Here is a 19469-nt window from a genome sequence, read left to right on the forward strand (position 1 = left end):
GACAGCTTGTTTTGTTTTAGATTTTGATTTACAATCTCCTTGACAAGAACAATCTTCATCCAATATACTTGCCATGTCTTCCTACTGTTGATATGCACATAATTATGTTCATAGATTTTTTTTCATTTTTTTGGGAAGATAGCCCATGGCTTTGAAATTGGGAATTTTATTGGCATTTTCAAGAAATTGGGAAAATAAATTTGGATTTAAAACTACATGAATGAGTTCAGCACCTTTAATCACAAACACCACAAACACCATCATGACAACATAATAAACTCACACAAAGTCTTGAGTCACATCAGGCACCATTTTATTAGGAGGGGCTTCATCTTCCTCTGAAGAACTACTGCTATCACCATGTTGAAAATCAGTCAGCACTTTGCTTTCGAAAATCAACAATGACGATGCAAAAGAGTCACTTGTTATTAAATTACTATCTTTAACAATGGAATGAGTTTCAATGGGAAGACTTGTACTTCTTGACGATGTTTTTTTTAATGACGCTTGCTTAAAAAAGTTTTCGTTTTGCTGCCACGTTTTTGCTTAGGAATCTTTTTCGTGTAATATTTTGAATTGCGCAACATCTTTGTGTTCCATTCAGCTGAATTGCAAAACGCTTAAATTTCATCGCAAATATAATAAGCGCCTGAACAACACGGATAATATCGTGCACACGAATAATGCTGACATAATCCAAATTGAGGTAAAGTCTAAAACCCGTACGGACTATGTTTTGTTAAAAAGCAAAACAGCCGATGTCATTAGCATTTTTTTCCCCAATTGGGAATTTTTTAGCAAATTTTGGGAAAAAAGTATACTTTTTGCAATTGGTAATAAAGCCGAATTTTGGCTATAAAATCGGGCCAAAAAAGCCCTGATAATGTTTATTTGTGAGACATATATATGTGAAAACAGGTTTTTCCAAAGTCATACCAACAAAGTAAACAGCTCATTCGCCCAGCCCAGATGTGTGTAATGTCTTAAATAAATTGCTAATTAACTCTGACTAAACCACCAAGTTTGTGAGTATATGAGTTATTTTCTTTCATACGACACAATGAGCCAAGTTCTACTGCATGTGTCTTAAGTGTCATCCCAGATTCGTGTGTGCAGTCAGAATAATGAGCCAAGTTCTACTGCATGTGTCTTAAGTGTCATCCCAGATTCGTGTGTGCAGTCAGAATAATGAGCCAAGTTCTACTGCTTGTGTCTCAAGTGTCATCCCAGATTAGTGTGTGCAGTCAGCACAGATTAACCACAAACAACACTTTCTGCTTTAATAGTTTTTTTTTGTTTAAAGGTAGTCTCCTCTAAAAAAATTCCAGTTTAGACAGAAAGGTTTGTTCATGGTTAGCCAGTGCAGACTGCACATGCTAATTTGGAATAACATTTGATGCACATGCATTAAGCCCAGTTTTCCCAGAACGCGTGTGCAATAGTTGTGTTTTTGCAGGATTTGCCTGAGGACTGTGCTAAAGACAAAGATGTTGCAGACAATATGATGGGAGAGCTGGAGGCGTTGATGACCACAGCCAAGACCATGTGAGTAGGGAATTGACTAAAGCCTGGCTATGGAAAATGAAGTGTACATTGCAGTATTTGCTTAGCAAAATTAAAGTTTTAGAGTAAAGTGTTGTCCCAGATTAGCCTGTGTAAGGTCACAGGCTAATCAGGGACCATGCTTTCCTCCTAAACTAGAATTTTGCTACGCAAAAACTTCCATTAATAAAGAGATACCATACATATAAAAGAGGAAATTGTTGTCCTTTATTAGGCTAGTCTTTGACAACACTTTACACACATGCAATGAACCTGGTTTATCCAGCTCCAGACTAAATTAAAACAGATGTCTTTGAAGTTTGTCATTGCAGTTTCAGATGAATAGCAAATGTTCAAATTATACAAAGTGTGAACAATTATTTTGGCATTTCCAATAACCATGGCTTTTCTAATCCATGCCTCCCAGTTATTCGGAACAGAGGCCTTGGGTGTGGATATGCAACAATGTTCTGTTATTAATTCATTATTTCCATGATAAATGTCTCAATAGTTTCTTCTGCTCTCTCAATAGTTTCTTCTGCTCTAACCAAACCAGTATATGGAATACTGATAGACTTTTTTATGCCCCCCTTCGAAGAAGAGGGGGTATATTGCTTTGCACATGTCGGTCGGTCTGTCAGTCCGTCCACCAGGTGGTTCTGGATGATAACTCAAGAACACTTGGGCCTAGGATCATTAGAATTCATATGAAGATTGATCATGACTCGCAGATGACCCCTATTGATTTTGAGGTCACTAGGTCAAAGGTCAAGGTCACGGTGACCCGAAATAGTAAAATGGTTTCCGGATGATAACTCAAGAACGCTTATGCCTAGGATCATGAAACATGATAGGTAGATTGATCAGGACTCGCAGATGATCCATATTGATTTTCAGGTCACTAGGTCAGGTCACTAGGTCAAGGTCACGGTGACCCGAAATAGTAAAATGGTTTCCGGATGATAACTCAAGAACGCTTATCCCTAGAATCATGAAACTTCATACTTAGATTGATAATGACTGGCAGATGACCCCTATTAATTTTCAGGTCACTATGTCAAAGGTCAAGGTCACGGTGACCCGAAATATTAAAATGGTTTCCGGATGATAACTCAAGAACGCTTATGCCTAGGATCATGAAACTTAATAGGTAGATTGATAATGACTGGCAGATGACTCCTATTGATATTCAGGTCACTAGGTCAAAGGTCAAGGTCATGGTGACCCGAAATAGTAAAATGGTTTCTGGATGATAACTCAAGAACCCTTATGCCTAGGATCATGAAACTTGATAGGTAGATTGATCATGACTCGCAGTTGACCCCTATTGATTTTCAGGTCACTATATCAAAGGTCAAGGTCACAGTGACCCGAAATAGTAAAATGGTTTCCGGATGATAACTCAAGAACGTTTATGGCTACGATCATGAAACTTCATAGGTACAATGATCATGACTCGCAGATGACCCCTATAGATTTTGAGGTCACTAGGTCAAAGGTCAATGTCATGGTGACCCGAAATAGTAAAATGGTTTCCGGATGATAACTGAAGAACGCTTATGCCTAGGATCATGAAACTTCATAGGTACATTGATCATAAATCGCAGATGACCCCTATTGATTTTCAGGTTACTAGGTCAAAGGTCAAGGTCACGGTGACCCAAAATAGTAACATGGTTTCTGGATGATAACTGAAGAACGCTTATGCCTAGGATCATGAAACTTGATAGGTAGATTGATCATGACTCGCAGATGACCCCTATTGATTTTCAGGTCACAAGGTCAAAGGTCAAGGTCACAGTGACAAAAAACATATTCACACAATGGCTGTCACTACAACAGAGAGCCCATATGGGGGGCATGCATGTTTTACAAACATCCCTTGTTCAATTTTTACTTATAAAATTTGTAACCCAACCAGAAAACTCCCTATACTTGGGATCGAACTCGGCTAGCTCATATATCAAGACAGTATAAGTTCTCCTTATACGGAACCCTGCTACATATCGATTATTTCTCTATTAATGGTAACAGAATTAGGTTTATTTAATTGATCATTTACTATTTTTAGGGGCAGCAAAAGCAAAGCCAAGGACAGTCGCAGTAGGAGCAGATCACCCAAAAGGAAAAAGTGAGTAAATGTTGAAACAATTGAGCCTAGCTCTAGCAAAACAAGCTTTAATTCTTGTGCGGAAAGTGTTATCCCAGATTAGCCAGTGCAGTTTGCACAGGCTAATCAGGGACAACACTCCGCTTTTATGATATTTTTTTGGTTTGAAGGAAATCTCATGTTAGTGAAAATCCAGTTTAGGCAAAAAGTGTCATCCCTGATTAGCCTGTGTTGAGGTGTCATCCCTGATTAGCCTCTGTTGAGTGCATTGGCTGATCTGAGGTAACACGTCAGGCACATGCATTAAGTTCCATTTTCCCATCGCCGGCTCAATTATGTTTAATTTCATATACAAATGGGGATTAGAACAAATATAAACAATCTGCGATTGTAAAACAATATCTAATAATAGCAAAAAAGCTAAATATTAAGAGATGTCACAAAAATGTGTTATTAATATAATATCAATTAGGTTTGTGGCTTTAAATTTGATGGTATTTCACAGAATGACTTAAATGGACACATTAATTTGTGGATTTCTGATATAGGAAAAAAGAGAGAGATTTGTGTTGGTAATTTTCTGATTTGTTTGTTTCAGGTTTGAAGATTGATGAAACCATGAAAGCAATGACAATTAATGTCCCCACAAATAATAATTATACCTAAAACATTGCATAACTTGAAAAAATGAATTGAATTTTAAACAAGAAAGTTTTGTAAACTTTAAAATATAATGACAAATTATTAAATGTTTTATTTGCCTTTTGTTCTTAGTTAACATATTTTAGCAAACAGTTAATATATTTTAGAAAAAAATCATGTTGCCAAATTTTTCAGGAAGAAAAAGTCACGCAGTAGAAGTCGTTCTCGTGACAGATCAAGGTCAAGGTCACACAATAAATCAAGGTCAAGGTCACGAGATAGAAAGAGGAAGAAAAAAAGGGATCGCTCATACAGTAGGAGTAGGAGCAGAAGTGTGGAGAGAAAAGATCGGAACAGGTAGACTGGAGTGTAATAGTTGTATGGTATGTAGTGTTCACTCAGAATTATGGAACATACTGCTTGAAGTTAAACACCTGACTAAGGCAGCTAGTTACTTTATAGTGTCAGGGTTCCCTTTGTCACTTCCATTTGTCACCCATGACGACAAAATTGCAATACTCACCACAGTTTTTTCAAAATTGGTGATTTAAAAAAAAAGATAATGTTTTCTCTTAGTACCTTTGCACTAAATGTACAAAAGCAGCTTGATTAAAAGGCCAATTTATGAAAGTCAATCACAAGAGTATATTAAGCCAGTGCAAACATGCCACAAGTGCTTTGGTGTCCCCTACCGGTTTGCGCTCTGTGTGTCTGTCAGTCTATCTGTCAGTCTGTCAGTCTGTCTGTCAGTATGTCAGTCTGTCCGTCACACTTTTCTGGATCCTGCAATAACTTTGAATGTTCTTCATATTTTACATGAAACTTGAAACATGGATAGATGGCAATATGGACATTATGCACGTCATTTCATTTTGTTCCTACATCAAAACTTCTGGTTGCTATGGCAACAAATATATAGAAAAATTATATATAAAAATCTGACAATGGTGGAGCAGGTTACATTTATATACATAACAATATTCTGGTACATTTGTCAGAGTTGAAGACAAGATAACTGTATTTCATTTAAGAAATACAGTTGTAATGATTGTTATACTTTGAATTGCAATACAAATGAGAAAATCTACAAATATATATGTATATTCTCTTAGGCAACTATTTTATTCAGTATGGATGTAATTGCGACAACATAGTGACTGTTCATTAACTTTAAAGTGATTTGCATAATTTACTTTGATGCTTAACTGCAACAATGAAATACTTAAAATAATTGGTGTCTTGTTGACTATCTGTTGCATTGTGTTTCAACTTTACAAAATCATTTAATTTTTATATATAGAATCTTGCATGAGTGGTCGTTTTGTATTGAATTTATTAAACAAATCATCTAAATAAAGATAAAAACACAAAATGACCATGAATCTAACATTCTATTTATAACATGACCAACAAATTTTCTCTTTATTTTATACTCTTTTCACCGTTTATTTGCATTGTAAAAGAGTTTAACTGAAGAAATTCGCTGGAATAATGACGTCATTTGTCACAAAAATGACGTCATTTCACAGTTATATAACTAGTGTAATAACACCCGTGTAATAAACAAAATTGAGCATTACGTTATTTCACTCCTGGCTTGTAGGTCATGTTATAATCCAAGTTATTTTCAGTATTGTGCAAGTGAAAACCCTTCACAATCACAAGAGGTGTTACCTTAAAGGGCCTTTTATTGTTTTGATAAATTGACAAAACATGTAAAAAAAACTTCATATTTGCAAATTTTAATTGTAGTTATGTTTTTGCAAGGAAACAGTTATACTGAAAATTTACCTAAAATATCCATTATACGCATCTTGTGACAATTTAAAACCCTGAAAATTATAAAGCATTACAAACCAACCAATTCTATAATTTGGAAAGTTCTGTTGTGTTAATACATTTTGCAACAATATGATGATTGCTTATTTAAAGTATAAAATACCACATCTGTAATGTTAGCACAGATGGCCGAGTGATCTAAGCGCTAGACTTTTACTCCAATGGCCAGTGGTTTGAGCCCAGCTGAGGATAACTTTTTTGTTTTCCATTTTATTTTGTTTTATACTGAAACTCTTTGTTTCTGATGTATACATTTATCTATTTAAAGCATTTAATGACAATCTTCAAAACTTGCCAAAATCTGTGAAAGGTCCCTTTAATACAACTGCTTACTAGCAATGTTTGTTAAACATTTAGTAGGATTGCAAGTCAGCCTCAAACATTTAGTAGGATTGCAAGTCAGCCTCAAACATTTAGTAGGATTGCAAGTCAGCCTCATTCTGGAAAAACAGGGCTTAATGCATGTGCATAAAAAGTTGTCCCAGGTTAGTCTTTACAGTCCATTCAGGGTAATCATGGACATTGATTTTCACAAAGAAGAGACTTTCTTTAACCCTTTGCATGCTGGGAAATTTTTCGTCTGCTAAAATGTCGTCTGCTGAATTTCTTAAATAAACATTTTCTTAGATTTTTTTCAAAGAATACTATCAGAATAGCAAACAGTTTGGATCCTGATAAGACGCCACATTCTGTGGCGTCTCATCTGGATCTAAACTGTTTGCAAAGGCCTTTAAAATTCAGTTCCAGCGCAGTAAGGGTTAAACGAAAAATACAATAAAAGCATAGTGTTGTTCCTGGTTAGCCTGTGAAGACTGCACAGGCTAATCTTGGATGGCACTTTACACACATGTATTATGTCCTTTTGTCTCAGATCAAGGCTTAATGTAATGTTGTGTTCCTAGGGAGGAGAAGTACAGAGATAAAGACAATCGGAGGGACAAAAAGTCAGAGAAAAACAGGGGTCATGAGATGCCAGTGGAGGTGGAAGTGGGGCAGGTAGGTGGAGTGGCGGCTGTACATGGAATCATGAGGAGTGGTGAATGTATCTTTTTAAGTTCGAAGTAAATACATTACCTGTACTTCACACTTACCTGGTTATCAGTTGTTCACTTGCAAACAACTAATGTTAACCTTGTTTTGCAAGCCACGTTTGTTAGGTAGTATAAACCTGATGACTGCTGCATCTGCGCCGAGAAAAAGTTCGAAGCACAGAAGAGTATATTTTACATAACATTTATGAATCATGAAAATAGTCCACTGCGTGTTTCGTTGAAATCGCGTAACACAGCTCTCCTTGAAGGTCACAGGGGCAGGTCAGCCAATCTACTTCTACGCGTAACCGCCATAAACGCCCCATGGGGTAATAGATAATCAACTGATAAAAGATCAGGTAAGGGAATGCCCATAAGGGCATGGTTAACTGGCGACTGTAATACCATCAACGTAATATAAATCGGTAATTAATACAGAACATAAAAGACAATGTCGGGCATCATCATCACACTTTTTAAATGTAATCAAGAGTTACTTATGAAAAGTTAAAAACAAATGGTGAGCGATTGAATCCTTATGGCGAGTAAGTCTTGAAAACAATAACCTTGAAATATGTTTTTGATTGACATCAGTCAATAAAGTAGCGTTTACCCCAAATAGATTAACAAGAAACAAGTAATAAAAGTAATAATAAACACAGAGGTCACAGTTTTCATCCAATCGTTATGAAATTTGGTCAGAATGTTTATCTTGATAAAATCTGGGTTGGGATTGTATTTGGGTCATCTAGGGTCAAAAACTAGGTCACTAGGTCAAATAATAGAAAAACCTTGTGTAGACAATAGAGGTCACAGTTTTCATCCAATCTTTATGAAATTTGGTCAGAATGTTTATCTTGATTAAATCTGGGTTGGGATTGTATTTGGGTCATCTGGGGTCAAAAACTAGGTCACTAGGTCAAATACTAGAAAACCTTGTGTAGACAATAGCGGTCACCGTTTTCATCAGATCTTTATGAAATTTGGTCAGAATGTTTATCTTGATGAAATCTGGGTTGGGATTGTATTTGGATCATCTGGGGTCAAAATCTAGATCACTAGATCAAATAATAGAAAAACCTTGTGTAGACAATAGAGGTCACAGTTTTCATCCAATCTTCATGAAATTTGGTCAGAATGTTTATCTTGATGACATCTGGGCTGGGATTGTATTAAGGTCATCTGGGGTCAAAATCTAGGTCACTAGGTCAAATAATAGAAATACCTTGTGTAGACAATAGAGGTCACCGTTTGCATCAGATGTTTATGAAATTTGGTCAGAATGCTTATCTTAATAATATCTGATTTTGGATCGTATATGGGTCATCTGGGGTCAAAAATTATGTCACCAGGCCAATTCTAGTAAAACCTTGTGTAGATGAAAGAGGTCACAATTTTCATCATGTCTTAATGAAATTTTGTCAGAATGTATTAATTAATGAAATCTGGCTTGGGATTGTATATGGGTCTGATAGAATTTAAGTTTATGTAGTAAGGTTAGTCAGGTGAGCGATTCAGGGCCATCATGGCCCTCTTGTTTAAATTTTCTTTCTTTTTAAATCAAACAAAAGACAGGCAAATACGGATCAGACTAAATAATTTATAAATTTCTGCATATAAGATGTCATAGTTGTTGTACTGAGATTGGTTTAATGTGCAGAACCTTGCTTTTTGCAGATATACTCTGGGCGAGTTACCAGCATCATGCAGTTTGGCTGTTTTGTGGCTGTTGAGGGGGTCAGAAAGAAGAGTGAAGGACTCGTGCATGTTTCACAGGTAGGATATAACTGTCAGGTTTGAAGGACTCGTGCATGTTTTGCAGGTAGGATTTAACTGTCAGGACTCGTGCATGTTTCACAGGTAGGATATAACTGTCAGGTCATGTTCCACAGGTAGGATATAACTGTCAGGTGCATGTTTCACAGGTAGGATATAACTGTCAGGTGCATGTTTCACAGGTAGGATATAACTGTGCATGTTTCATAGGTAGGATATAACTGTGCATGTTTCACAGGTAGGATATAAATGTCAGGTGCATGTTTCACAGGTAGGATATAACTGTCAGGTGCATGTTTCACAGGTAGGATATAACTGTCAGGTGCATGTTTCACAGGTAGGATATAACTGTCAGGTGCATGTTTCACAGGTAGGATATAACTGTGCATGTTTCACAGGTAGGATATAACTGTGCATGTTTCACAGGTAGGATATAACTGTCAGGTGCATGTTTCACAGGTAGGATATAACTGTGCATGTTTCACAGGTAGGATATAACTGTGCATGTTTCACAGATAGGATATAACTGTGCATGTTTCACAGGTAGGATATAACTGTGCATGTTTCACAGGTAGGATATAACTGTGCATGTTTCACAGGTAGGATATAACTGTCAGGTTGTAGCCTCACCCTGGGAAAACAGGCTTAATGCAGACCTTAAATTGGCGTCCCACAATATTCTGTGCAATCCACATAGACTAATCAGGGAGGCCACTTTCCGCCTAAACTAGATTTTTGTTAAGATTAGTATTTGCTTTAAGGCAAAATACCATAAAAGTAGAAAGAGTTGTCCCTGATAAACCTGTGCATACTTCACAGGCTAATCTGGGAGAACACTTAATGCACATGCATTTAGCTCCGTATTCCCAGTGTGTGGCTCATTTACTTTGGACACCTTTTTTAAAAGTGATATTTAAGTCATTCTGTCAGTTGATTTTTTGGTCAGTGTGCATACAAAGTTGTCAATACATGAAGTGAAGTATTTCTCAATTGATTAAGTTATCCTGGTGATGTGTAGATGTACAATACATCCCATTGATTCAGACATTATTGTGATGTGTAGATGTACAATGCATCACATTGATTCAGACATTATTGTGATGTGTAGATGTACAATACATCCCATTGATTCAGACATTATTGTGATGTGTAGATGTACAATACATCCCATTGATTCAGACATTATTGTGATGTGTAGATGTACAAAACATCCCATTGATTCAGACATTATTGTGATGTGTAGATGTACAATACATCCTATTGATTCAGACATTATTGTGATGTGTAGATGTACAATACATCCCATTGATTCAGACATTATTGTGATGTGTAGATGTACAATACATCCCATTGATTCAGACATTATTTTCCTTTTGAAAGTTTATGACTTGGCAGCTCTTCAAACAAAGGGCCGTAATCATTTTGTCAGTTTTTCTAGTCGGTGAATATTTAAGGGAGTTATTGTCTATATATTCATGCTATACATCCATTGCCTTAATGCATTATCAGGGGGGCATCTTTCAGTTTCCTCCTCTTAGTTTACAATTTGAACTATTAGTATGAGAAATGGATAACTTGCAGAGCTGTCCCTGAGTATCACATTTATCACCAAATTAGCCATTTGTTTAAAGTAGACATAAGCTGTTAAAATTTGTGATATTATATTATATATATTGACATATATGGCTTCAATTATAATACCAGTTACTTACCAAATTTGAAGCTTTCAAAATTGAACTATTTAAGCTGCTACAAAAGGCTTGTTGTTGATAGAGATGGTGACATTTTTTTAACAAATTTGTAAAATTATAGCATAAGCTAAATATTTCCCAGTGAGAACTTTTACTTGAGATTCATTACCCTGTTAGAAACAGCAGTTTAACTGTAAAATAATATCACTTAAATATATATAGTATTTAGCGTAGGAATTTACAACAGTTTAACTGTATGTATATACAAATTAGAATTTCATAGCATATCTTTTTGAGCCGCACTCTGTAAAAAGGGGATGAAATGCATGTGCGTTAAGTGTCGTCCGAGATTAGCCTGTGCAGTCCGCACAGGTTAATCAGGGAGGACACTTTACGCCTTAACTGGATTTTTTCTAAGAAGAGTCTTTCTTTAAACAAAAAATATCATTAACGCGGAAAGTGTCGTCCCTGATAAGCCTGTGCGGACGACAAGTTAAGCACATGCATTAAACCCCATTTTCCACAGAGCACAGCCCATTTAATTAATCAAACTGTTAATTTTCAGTTGTAGTAGTTACAGACCTCAACATAAGTGTCTAACAATATTGCGCACAACAGATTGTCTAATTTAACTTCAAGTTACTGTAACTGATATGGTTATGTAAAGCTGATAACCAGGTTAAATAGTTTAAAGCTTCAAACTTCTATATTTCAAACTTAATCACATCGAAGATATGTGGTGTTAGCTTCTTCCCTGGAAATTGAAGAGTAGTTTTATATTAGACAAATCCTAATGTATAAATGCCCAAAGTTTGTTACAAAAGTTGCTATTTGATGTCTGTTTAACCACTATTGACAATCACTAATCCTTCTATTGCCTGGTTACAACAACAAGCGCTAGCTAATTGTTATTGTTGGATCTTATCAGCAATCAAGATCTTTTGATTTTTGTCTACCACACATTCTATGGCGTTATCATAAATTTTAGTGTTGCCTTTTTGCACCTCAAAACAACTGACTCGTGAACGCTATACACAGGTGAAAAATGGCTTTTGGAGTGAAATAAATCTATAATTGCTGATGGTAGTTATAGAAAGGTGTTTTTCCCATGGTTCTCAGCTAGCTTCTAAGTAGAGTTGGACTCTATATCAACATCAGTGTCTAACAATATTGTGTAAGATATATTGCCTAATTAAACTTGAAGGTGTTGTAACTGTCGAACTCATATAGGCAAATAAAGCCGATGCACAAGTTTAAAACTTAAATTTCTATGTTTTAAACTTCATCATGTTGAAGATTGTGTGTTTCACCTTGACAAGAAAGCAAATGAGCCACTTTCAAGGAAAACTGGGCTGATTGTCAAGGACGACACTTTACACACATGCATTAAGCCCTGTTTTCTCCAAACTAGACAAAAATGAAAAGCATTAACATTCACTTGCACTTTCCCATTGCAGTTACGTCGTGAAGGACGCGTGTCGGCTGTCTCTGATGTAGTACAGAAAGGTCAGAGTGTCAAGGTCAAGGTCCTCTCATACACCGGTAACAAGATGAGTCTGTCCATGAAGGTGAGACAAATGCTTGTCAATTATGCTTCAGTTTGTGAAAAAACGGGCATGTGCCGAAAGTTGTATCCCTTATTAGCCTTTGCAGTTGGCACTAGCTTAACAGTTACACCACTTTACTAGCTTAACAGGTACACCACTTTACTAGCTTAACAGGTACACCACTTTACTAGCTTAACAGGTACACCACTTTACTAGCTTAACAGGTACACCACTTTACTAGCTTAACAGGTACAGCACTTTCCACTTTTATGGAATTTTTCAATTAAAGGAACTCTTTTCTTAATGAAAATCTTACTAGTTGAAAAGTGTAGTCACTTATTAGCCTGTGCAGACTTGACAAAGTGCTAATCTGGGATGATACTGTTACGTTCCACCTGTGAACGCTTGTGTACGTACAAGTAATACACTGACTTTTCAGCCGTCCATGCTGCGCTTTTAAACATATGAGGAATGCAAACAACACTATTCGAAAAGTTATTAACTTTTATTGTCGCACGTTGAACAAAATAATCATTGCTGTATGCAACTCAAAAATCATTACATTAGTAAATGTATATATTATAGTCTTATAAAGGCAGTTGGTGTATTTTCACCTGAGCATAAGATTTCCTACAGTTTGTTATTTGAAGTGTTACAAGTTTACTTGTTTAATGTTTGAGTCTTTCACAATTGATAATGGCAACAATTTTAAGTACATCAAATGACAATAAATGCTTCCAAATGTCGTAATGAAATGCCACAGGTAAGTACTTTAAGTATGATGTTAAATGAGCTCTTTCAAATAAATATAAGTGAATATAAGCTTTTGCTGTTAATTTTATAAAAGGACCTGCCTCTAAGTTTTCGTGATGGAACTGAGCTGATGACCAAAAATTGGTCGTCCTTTTATACTAGCGTAAGGGCAAATGTGGCCAAACAAGGTCATTTAAGGCCATAACTGGTCATTGAGCGGGCCAGTTGGCCATGGGCGCCCCAAAAATGGCCAAATCGGGGCGACCAACTGGTCGGAATTAGAACGCTCACTAAGCAACGTCTAGCACTTGAGAAAATGGCTTCAAGAATTGAAAATAATCAGAGTCGATATGTCTCTTTAAACGACGAATACAAAAGGGTCAAATACTAGAACATGTAAACATTACCGTTGATCTAAAATAAGACATCGTGAAGAAAGCTATTTTAAAAGAGATGACTCATCAGACCATAAAGCACTGCGACAAATGGCTGACAATGAACCGGCGTCTCATGGACAAGTTAAGTTTTATCGTAAAATAACTGTTAATATGTAACTGTGGTCATTATTACTCAGCAGTAATGTAATATACATAATAATGTTTTACATAGTGCTAAAGATGAGATTAAAATACAAATACAACAACAGTGAAAATCACGAGGCAGGTGACAGCACTCAAATTCGGACAAGTTATTCGGAAACGAAATAGAAATAATCCACAGGCGTACAACCAGAATATTGTTTATGTGTAAAACGGTCGTGAATAATACGGACCGTAATGCATATATAATATGTTTTGGCTGTCATATGCCCTGTGTAGATGCTCAGGTGAATAAAAAGGAATAATACAGATGAACAACAGATTAAAAGGTAACAGTTAAAAGATCATGTTAAAAGTTAGTGTTTGGTTTTTAAGTTCATTGTCATTGTCCTGATATGCAGCGCATATCAATACCCCCCTCCAACGAGTTTGGTTTACTCCTGTAACCAATCACATTGTACTAAATTATAATGACTTACTTAGTAAAAATCTTATTAACAACAATAATATATATTTAACATGCTTTAACTTACACAACAAGTTTGGGAACACAAACAAGAGTTTATATTAAACTTCACAACTCTATGTAATAAATATCATGAAATATATACAAACGTAATATAAGACTGTCCTGTCACAAATGACAGTTAAATCGTCCATACGTTAATGTTACACCAAAAATTCTCTCAGTCCTTTGATTTCACGTAAGATTACACGTACACAGAATGTCCGATTAAAATATCAATTCTGTCTGTCACTAATCCTTTTTTTTCCACAGTTTACACTTTTAAAACAAGTCTTTGCACTTTGTCACCGGTATTTAGTTATTGTTTAAATTCACATAAGTTAATATTAATTAAAATGTTACATTTTTTTCAGCGATGACATGAACGATTCGTGGTGATTGAAAGGTTTATATTTTTTTCACTACGCTTTTGACCCTCTTATCCTGGCTACGGGATGGGGTTCTGTGAGATGACGGCGCCCGTCGAGTCCATGCGTGGTTCCGGTTCTGCATCGCAACTTGTCTGTTGAGACTTCTCAGTTCTTCAAAGATCGACTGAAGGAGTCTGTTTGTCTCCTTATGTTGTTGGATTTGTCGCCCCCTATTTTCCTCACTTAAAACCTCATTTCCTTTGTTTATGGCATTAACGACCTCGAGTGTTGATTGCTTAATCACGTTTGATAAATCTATGAGTTCGCATTTGTTGTTGTTGTTGTTGTTGTCTTTGTTCTTCTGCTCGATGTTGGTATTCTTTACATTTCCCTCATTGTTGCTGAACAGTGGTTCGTTTAAATCATACTCTAGGAGATCGGGAAGGATATTTTCATCTTGCAATGGAGTGGCTATTTGAAAAAGATTTTGATAGTTTTCTGTCTCATTTGAAGTTGGAGTCAGCTGCTGTTGTTTAGACTGAACGGCGTTGCTGGTTGGGATAGAAGTCATAGGTGCGGTATTGCTTATGGAGATAGGCACACATGGAAAGGCGGACACCGAGGACGTTGTTGCTTGGACAGGGATTGGCTGGAAAACCCTTGCGTCCCCAGATGTCTTAAACTTGGAGAGCGCAGATTTGAAACCATCTTTTGCTGAGCTCAACTGCTGTGGCATAATAACCTGTCTAGACACCGGTATCGTATTAGTTTTCTTCAGTGCATTGTTGTACACACCAGTAAATGGAACTGGCGACGTCAGGTTTGCAACTGGAATACTAGACAGTGCTGGCATCGACTGGATGGAAATTTGAGACGTACATGGGTCAGGGATACTGATCAAGTGTGGTGTCGGGTTTCTTGCGGTGCCCTCGTTGTAGATGGTTGGCGTAAACGTTATGGATGAAGACGTTGGCGGAAGAACGTAGACGTTGGACATAGACGAATCGGATTGACCATGGTTGACCATCGGACGCTGACACGAAAGCGTGGTGGTGTATTCTTCTTCGTCCTGATCGTCCGCGCTCGTTTCCATGTCGATGACTTCCACTAGCGAGTTCGGGTCAACCGGGTTCGTACTCTGCCTCAGTACTGTTTGTTCATCAGTGATACCATTCCTGGCTACCTCTTCTACATGCCTCTTGTACTGCTTAACATGGTGCAGGAGGTCTACTGTAGCCGTGCACCGGAAATTACACAATGTGCAGTAGAACGGCACTCTGTCGAGCTGAACATGGTGTTTGAGTGCATGTGCTATGGCACGGTGTTTTCGGTCAGCTTTTGGACAGAAGCGACATTTATACAGTTTCCTGTAGCTGGCTGTCTTCAATGCGTACATGTTCTGTAAAAAAAAATTGTTTATTAAATGATTGACAAAAAAAACACAAAATTGGTGCCATTGCCACTGTGCGAAATAGTCCGTGTCACTTAACCACGTAATCTGTGACTTATCGCGTAAAATGACTTTCCTATCACTAGGTTTCGTGCTTCATTTTCAAAATATATCTAATGTTGCCTTCAAATGTCATATTTATGCAAATAATTGCGAAATATCTTCCAGATTAACGCTTTACTCACAACTCCGAATAACACGAACTATGTTAACGAACTATTTTAATGATTCTCTTAATAACAATACGCTTAATGTTACATGTTAATTAAAATGTTTAATGTTCACATTTTACAACGTTTCTTAAATGTTTAATATTACGTATAGTGCTTTATACGTCTGTGTTTAATACAGTTACTGAGCGAACATTGCGAAATTTTCTTCTTAATTTCTTGTAAAATTGTCGCGCCCAAACTGGTGGATTAACGCCTTCGTAGGGTTTAAGTTTATTGTGGTGAACCACTTTTATTGAACCCTTATTATTCAGCGCTATTTCAAAATTAAACGGCGATGTTCTTTTAATCATTACATAAGGACCTTCAAACCGCTTTTCAAGTTTTGGAGTAACGCCCACTTTTCTTATTTCATGCAAACACCACACTAAATCGCCTTCTTTGTAGTTGTACTCGGCTACTTTGGTGTCGTAGATCTCCTTGCTGAGTTCCGCCTTCCTTTTGAGATATTTTCTAGCGATGGCGTGCGCATGCAGCATCTTATTTTTCAGGCCTTCTACGTAGTCTGCGTACTGGACAACTTCCACGGCGATGTCGTTGTATGGGAACACCAGGTCAGCTGGTAAGCCTACTTCACGACCTAAGCATAACATGTTCGGCGAAAACTGAGTTGATTCATTTTGCGTACATCTATAAGCACCGGCTAAACAACCCAAATGCATATCCCAGTCTTCCTGCTCTTGAGTAAGGTACGCTTTGATCATTTTAAGCAGCGTTCTGTTAAACCTCTCGGTTTGGCCATTACCCTGTGGGTTTCTTGGGCTTGTTCGTGTTTTCCTTACTTCTAGCAGTTTGCAGAGTTCTTGAAAAATCTTGCTCTAAAAAGTGGTTCCTTGGTCTGAATGAATCTTTAAAGGCGCTCCCCATCTAGATATAAACTCATTGAGGAGTCGTGATGCACAATCTTCTGCTCTCTGGTTTGGTACGGCTAATACTTCAACGTACTTGGTGAACTGATCGGTTATTACAAGGATATACTTATTTCCTCTTTCAGTTTTCGGAAATGGCCCCATATAATCCAGTGCAAGGGTGTCCCATGGACCGCCACTTCGAAGGTGTCCCATTGGAGCTTTGGGGGTTTTGTTAAGAGTTTTGTCAGCTGCGCATATGTCGCATTGTTTAATATACAGTTGCAGGTCTTGTTTCAGGTTGTACCAGTAATATCTTTGTAATATCTTCTCTTTTGTTTTTTTTAACTCCTAAGTGTCCAGAGATTAGGGTGTCATGCATATGCTTCATAACTTCCCGTCTACTTTCCTTTGGCATGATAATTTGTTCGAATTGACCAGCTCCATTTTGTTTCGTGAACCGTTTGTACATAATATCATTTTTCAGATATATATCATCCCACATGAGCCAATAATGTCTACACTCTGAGCTACAAGTGTCGATGACATCTCTTCCCGGTTTCTTATCCTCTCGCTTTGCCTTAATTATGACAGCTAAATCTTCATCTGCACTCTGTTTAATAGCAAATGTATCCGAAGTCTCACTCCATACCCAGTTACTTTCATCGGTCTTTTGACTGGATTGTTTGTCTCCCTTAGCCGTTCTTATTGAATGCGTCGCTTCGCTTAGCTCAATTTGCATGTCTACTGGATTTGTGATTTCTTTGTTGGCTTCTGTTTGGTTTTCATTTACTTTGTTTGCGAACTGTAGGCTTACTTTAGGGGTCCAACTCATCATCTCTGACTTTCGTTTGCATTTGTTGCATGGTCCACATTTGAGTGGTTCGCTCATATCGACCTCTGCGCATGTACAATCTTTAGGAGTTGCGCATCTCGATAACGCATCACAATGGCTTTGTTTCTTTCCGGATCTGTATTCGATGGCAAAGTCATATTGAGCAAGAATTTCCAACCACCTTGCTATCTTCCCCGAAGGTTCCTTCATCTGAAACAACCAAACCAATGCTTGGTGATCCGTTCTGACTATAAATCGCCGTCCCAATAGGTATTGCCTAAAATACTGGATAAAGTAGACTACCGACAGTAGTTCTTGTTCAGTTATGCAGTAGTTGCGTTCTGCTTTGTTTGTGGCTCTGCTTCCATATGCATTCACTTGTTCACGGTCTTCTTGCATTTGTGAAAGTACGGCTCCAATACCTATGCCAGAAGCGTCAGTATCAAGATAAAATGTGCCGCCCTCGTTCAGTGGGTATCCCATTATATCTGGTCCTATTAACTTGTCTTTAATGCATTGAAACGCCTCTTCGCAATCTGCCGTCCATGCAAAAGTGATCCCCTTCTTTGTAAGGTTTGTTAAGGGTCTTGCTATGGCACTGAAATTCTTAATGAATCGCCTGTAATAGGAACCAGTGGCCACAAATTGTTTTGCCTGCTTTGCATTTTCCGGTCTAGGCCAGTCAATGATCTTCTGGACATTAGATGGGTCCGGTTTAACACCTTGGCCGGAGACTACATGTCCCAAGAAAACTACCTCCGTTTGCAGTAAGTTGCACTTTTCTGGCTTAAGCTTCATTCCGGCTTCTTGTATCCGCTGAAGGACTTGAGATACTCTCTCCATGTGCTGACTGAACGAAACCCCGAACACCACAATATCATCGATGTAAATGAGGCACGTCTCCCACTGTAGTCCTTGCAATGCCAATTCCATTGTGCGTTGAAACGTACTCGCTGAATTGTTTAAACCAAATGGCATTCTGGTCATTTCATAGTGACCATACTTGCAACAGAATGCACTTTTCGGTCGGTCTTCGGCTTTCAGTGGGATCTGAAAGTATCCGCTAGTGAGGTCGAAGCTGCTAAACAAAGTTGATCCGGCAACTGTGTCTAAGCAGTCTTGTACCCTTGGTAACGGAAACCCGTCCGGTTTAACCAAAGCGTTCAGTTTCCGATAATCTACGCAGGGTCATATGGCACCAGACTTCTTCTTTACGAGAACAATGGGTGATGCCCATGGCGAGGTACTCTTCTGTATCACGCCCTTCTGCAGCAAATCATCTATGGCCGTCTTTTCTTGTTCGGCATACGCCAATGGCACCCGTCGTGGTCTCTGTTTTATTGGCTCTGCGTCGCCCGTATTAATAGAGTGTTCAGCCAGCGTTGTAAGCCCAATGTCCCATTCTGTTTTTGAGAAGTTATCACTAAACTTTAGTAGGGTACCGGCTATAACCCGTTTTTCCCATGTGGACTTGCCTTCTATTGACTTTTTGTAAAGTGGTATCAAATGTTCTGGCACTTCAGACTCACTGGCTTCTTGAAACTCTATTGTCTTACTATCCGTTGATTGTTGTTCAACCTGTATTCGGCGAATATTTGAACGGTCACGCTGTTTGCCTGCATTTTCAGCCGGAGATACTACACTAAGTATTCTCTCAACTCTCTCAGCTTGTGCGATAACTGCGTCCTGTTTTAACTCCACCACTGTGTCACTTGGATTCAACACTCTTAATTGGCAGGTTGGATGTCGATTTAAATCCA

General features: G+C 37.7%; 1 protein-coding gene across 1 annotated transcript in view; it reads left to right on the forward strand.

Moving 5' to 3' along the window:
- LOC127856584 (ATP-dependent RNA helicase DHX8-like) overlaps positions 1 to 19469 on the forward strand; it is a 57653-nt gene that overhangs the window by 9709 nt on the left and 28475 nt on the right. Inside the window, 6 exon segments of the mRNA XM_052392880.1 lie at positions 1457 to 1545; positions 3614 to 3673; positions 4490 to 4651; positions 7036 to 7129; positions 8842 to 8940; positions 12089 to 12199. Coding sequence (XP_052248840.1) covers positions 1457 to 1545; positions 3614 to 3673; positions 4490 to 4651; positions 7036 to 7129; positions 8842 to 8940; positions 12089 to 12199 — 615 coding nt within the window.

The sequence above is a fragment of the Dreissena polymorpha genome, chromosome 13 (genome assembly GCF_020536995.1).
Source record: "Dreissena polymorpha isolate Duluth1 chromosome 13, UMN_Dpol_1.0, whole genome shotgun sequence".
Classification (NCBI taxonomy): domain Eukaryota; kingdom Metazoa; phylum Mollusca; class Bivalvia; order Myida; family Dreissenidae; genus Dreissena; species Dreissena polymorpha.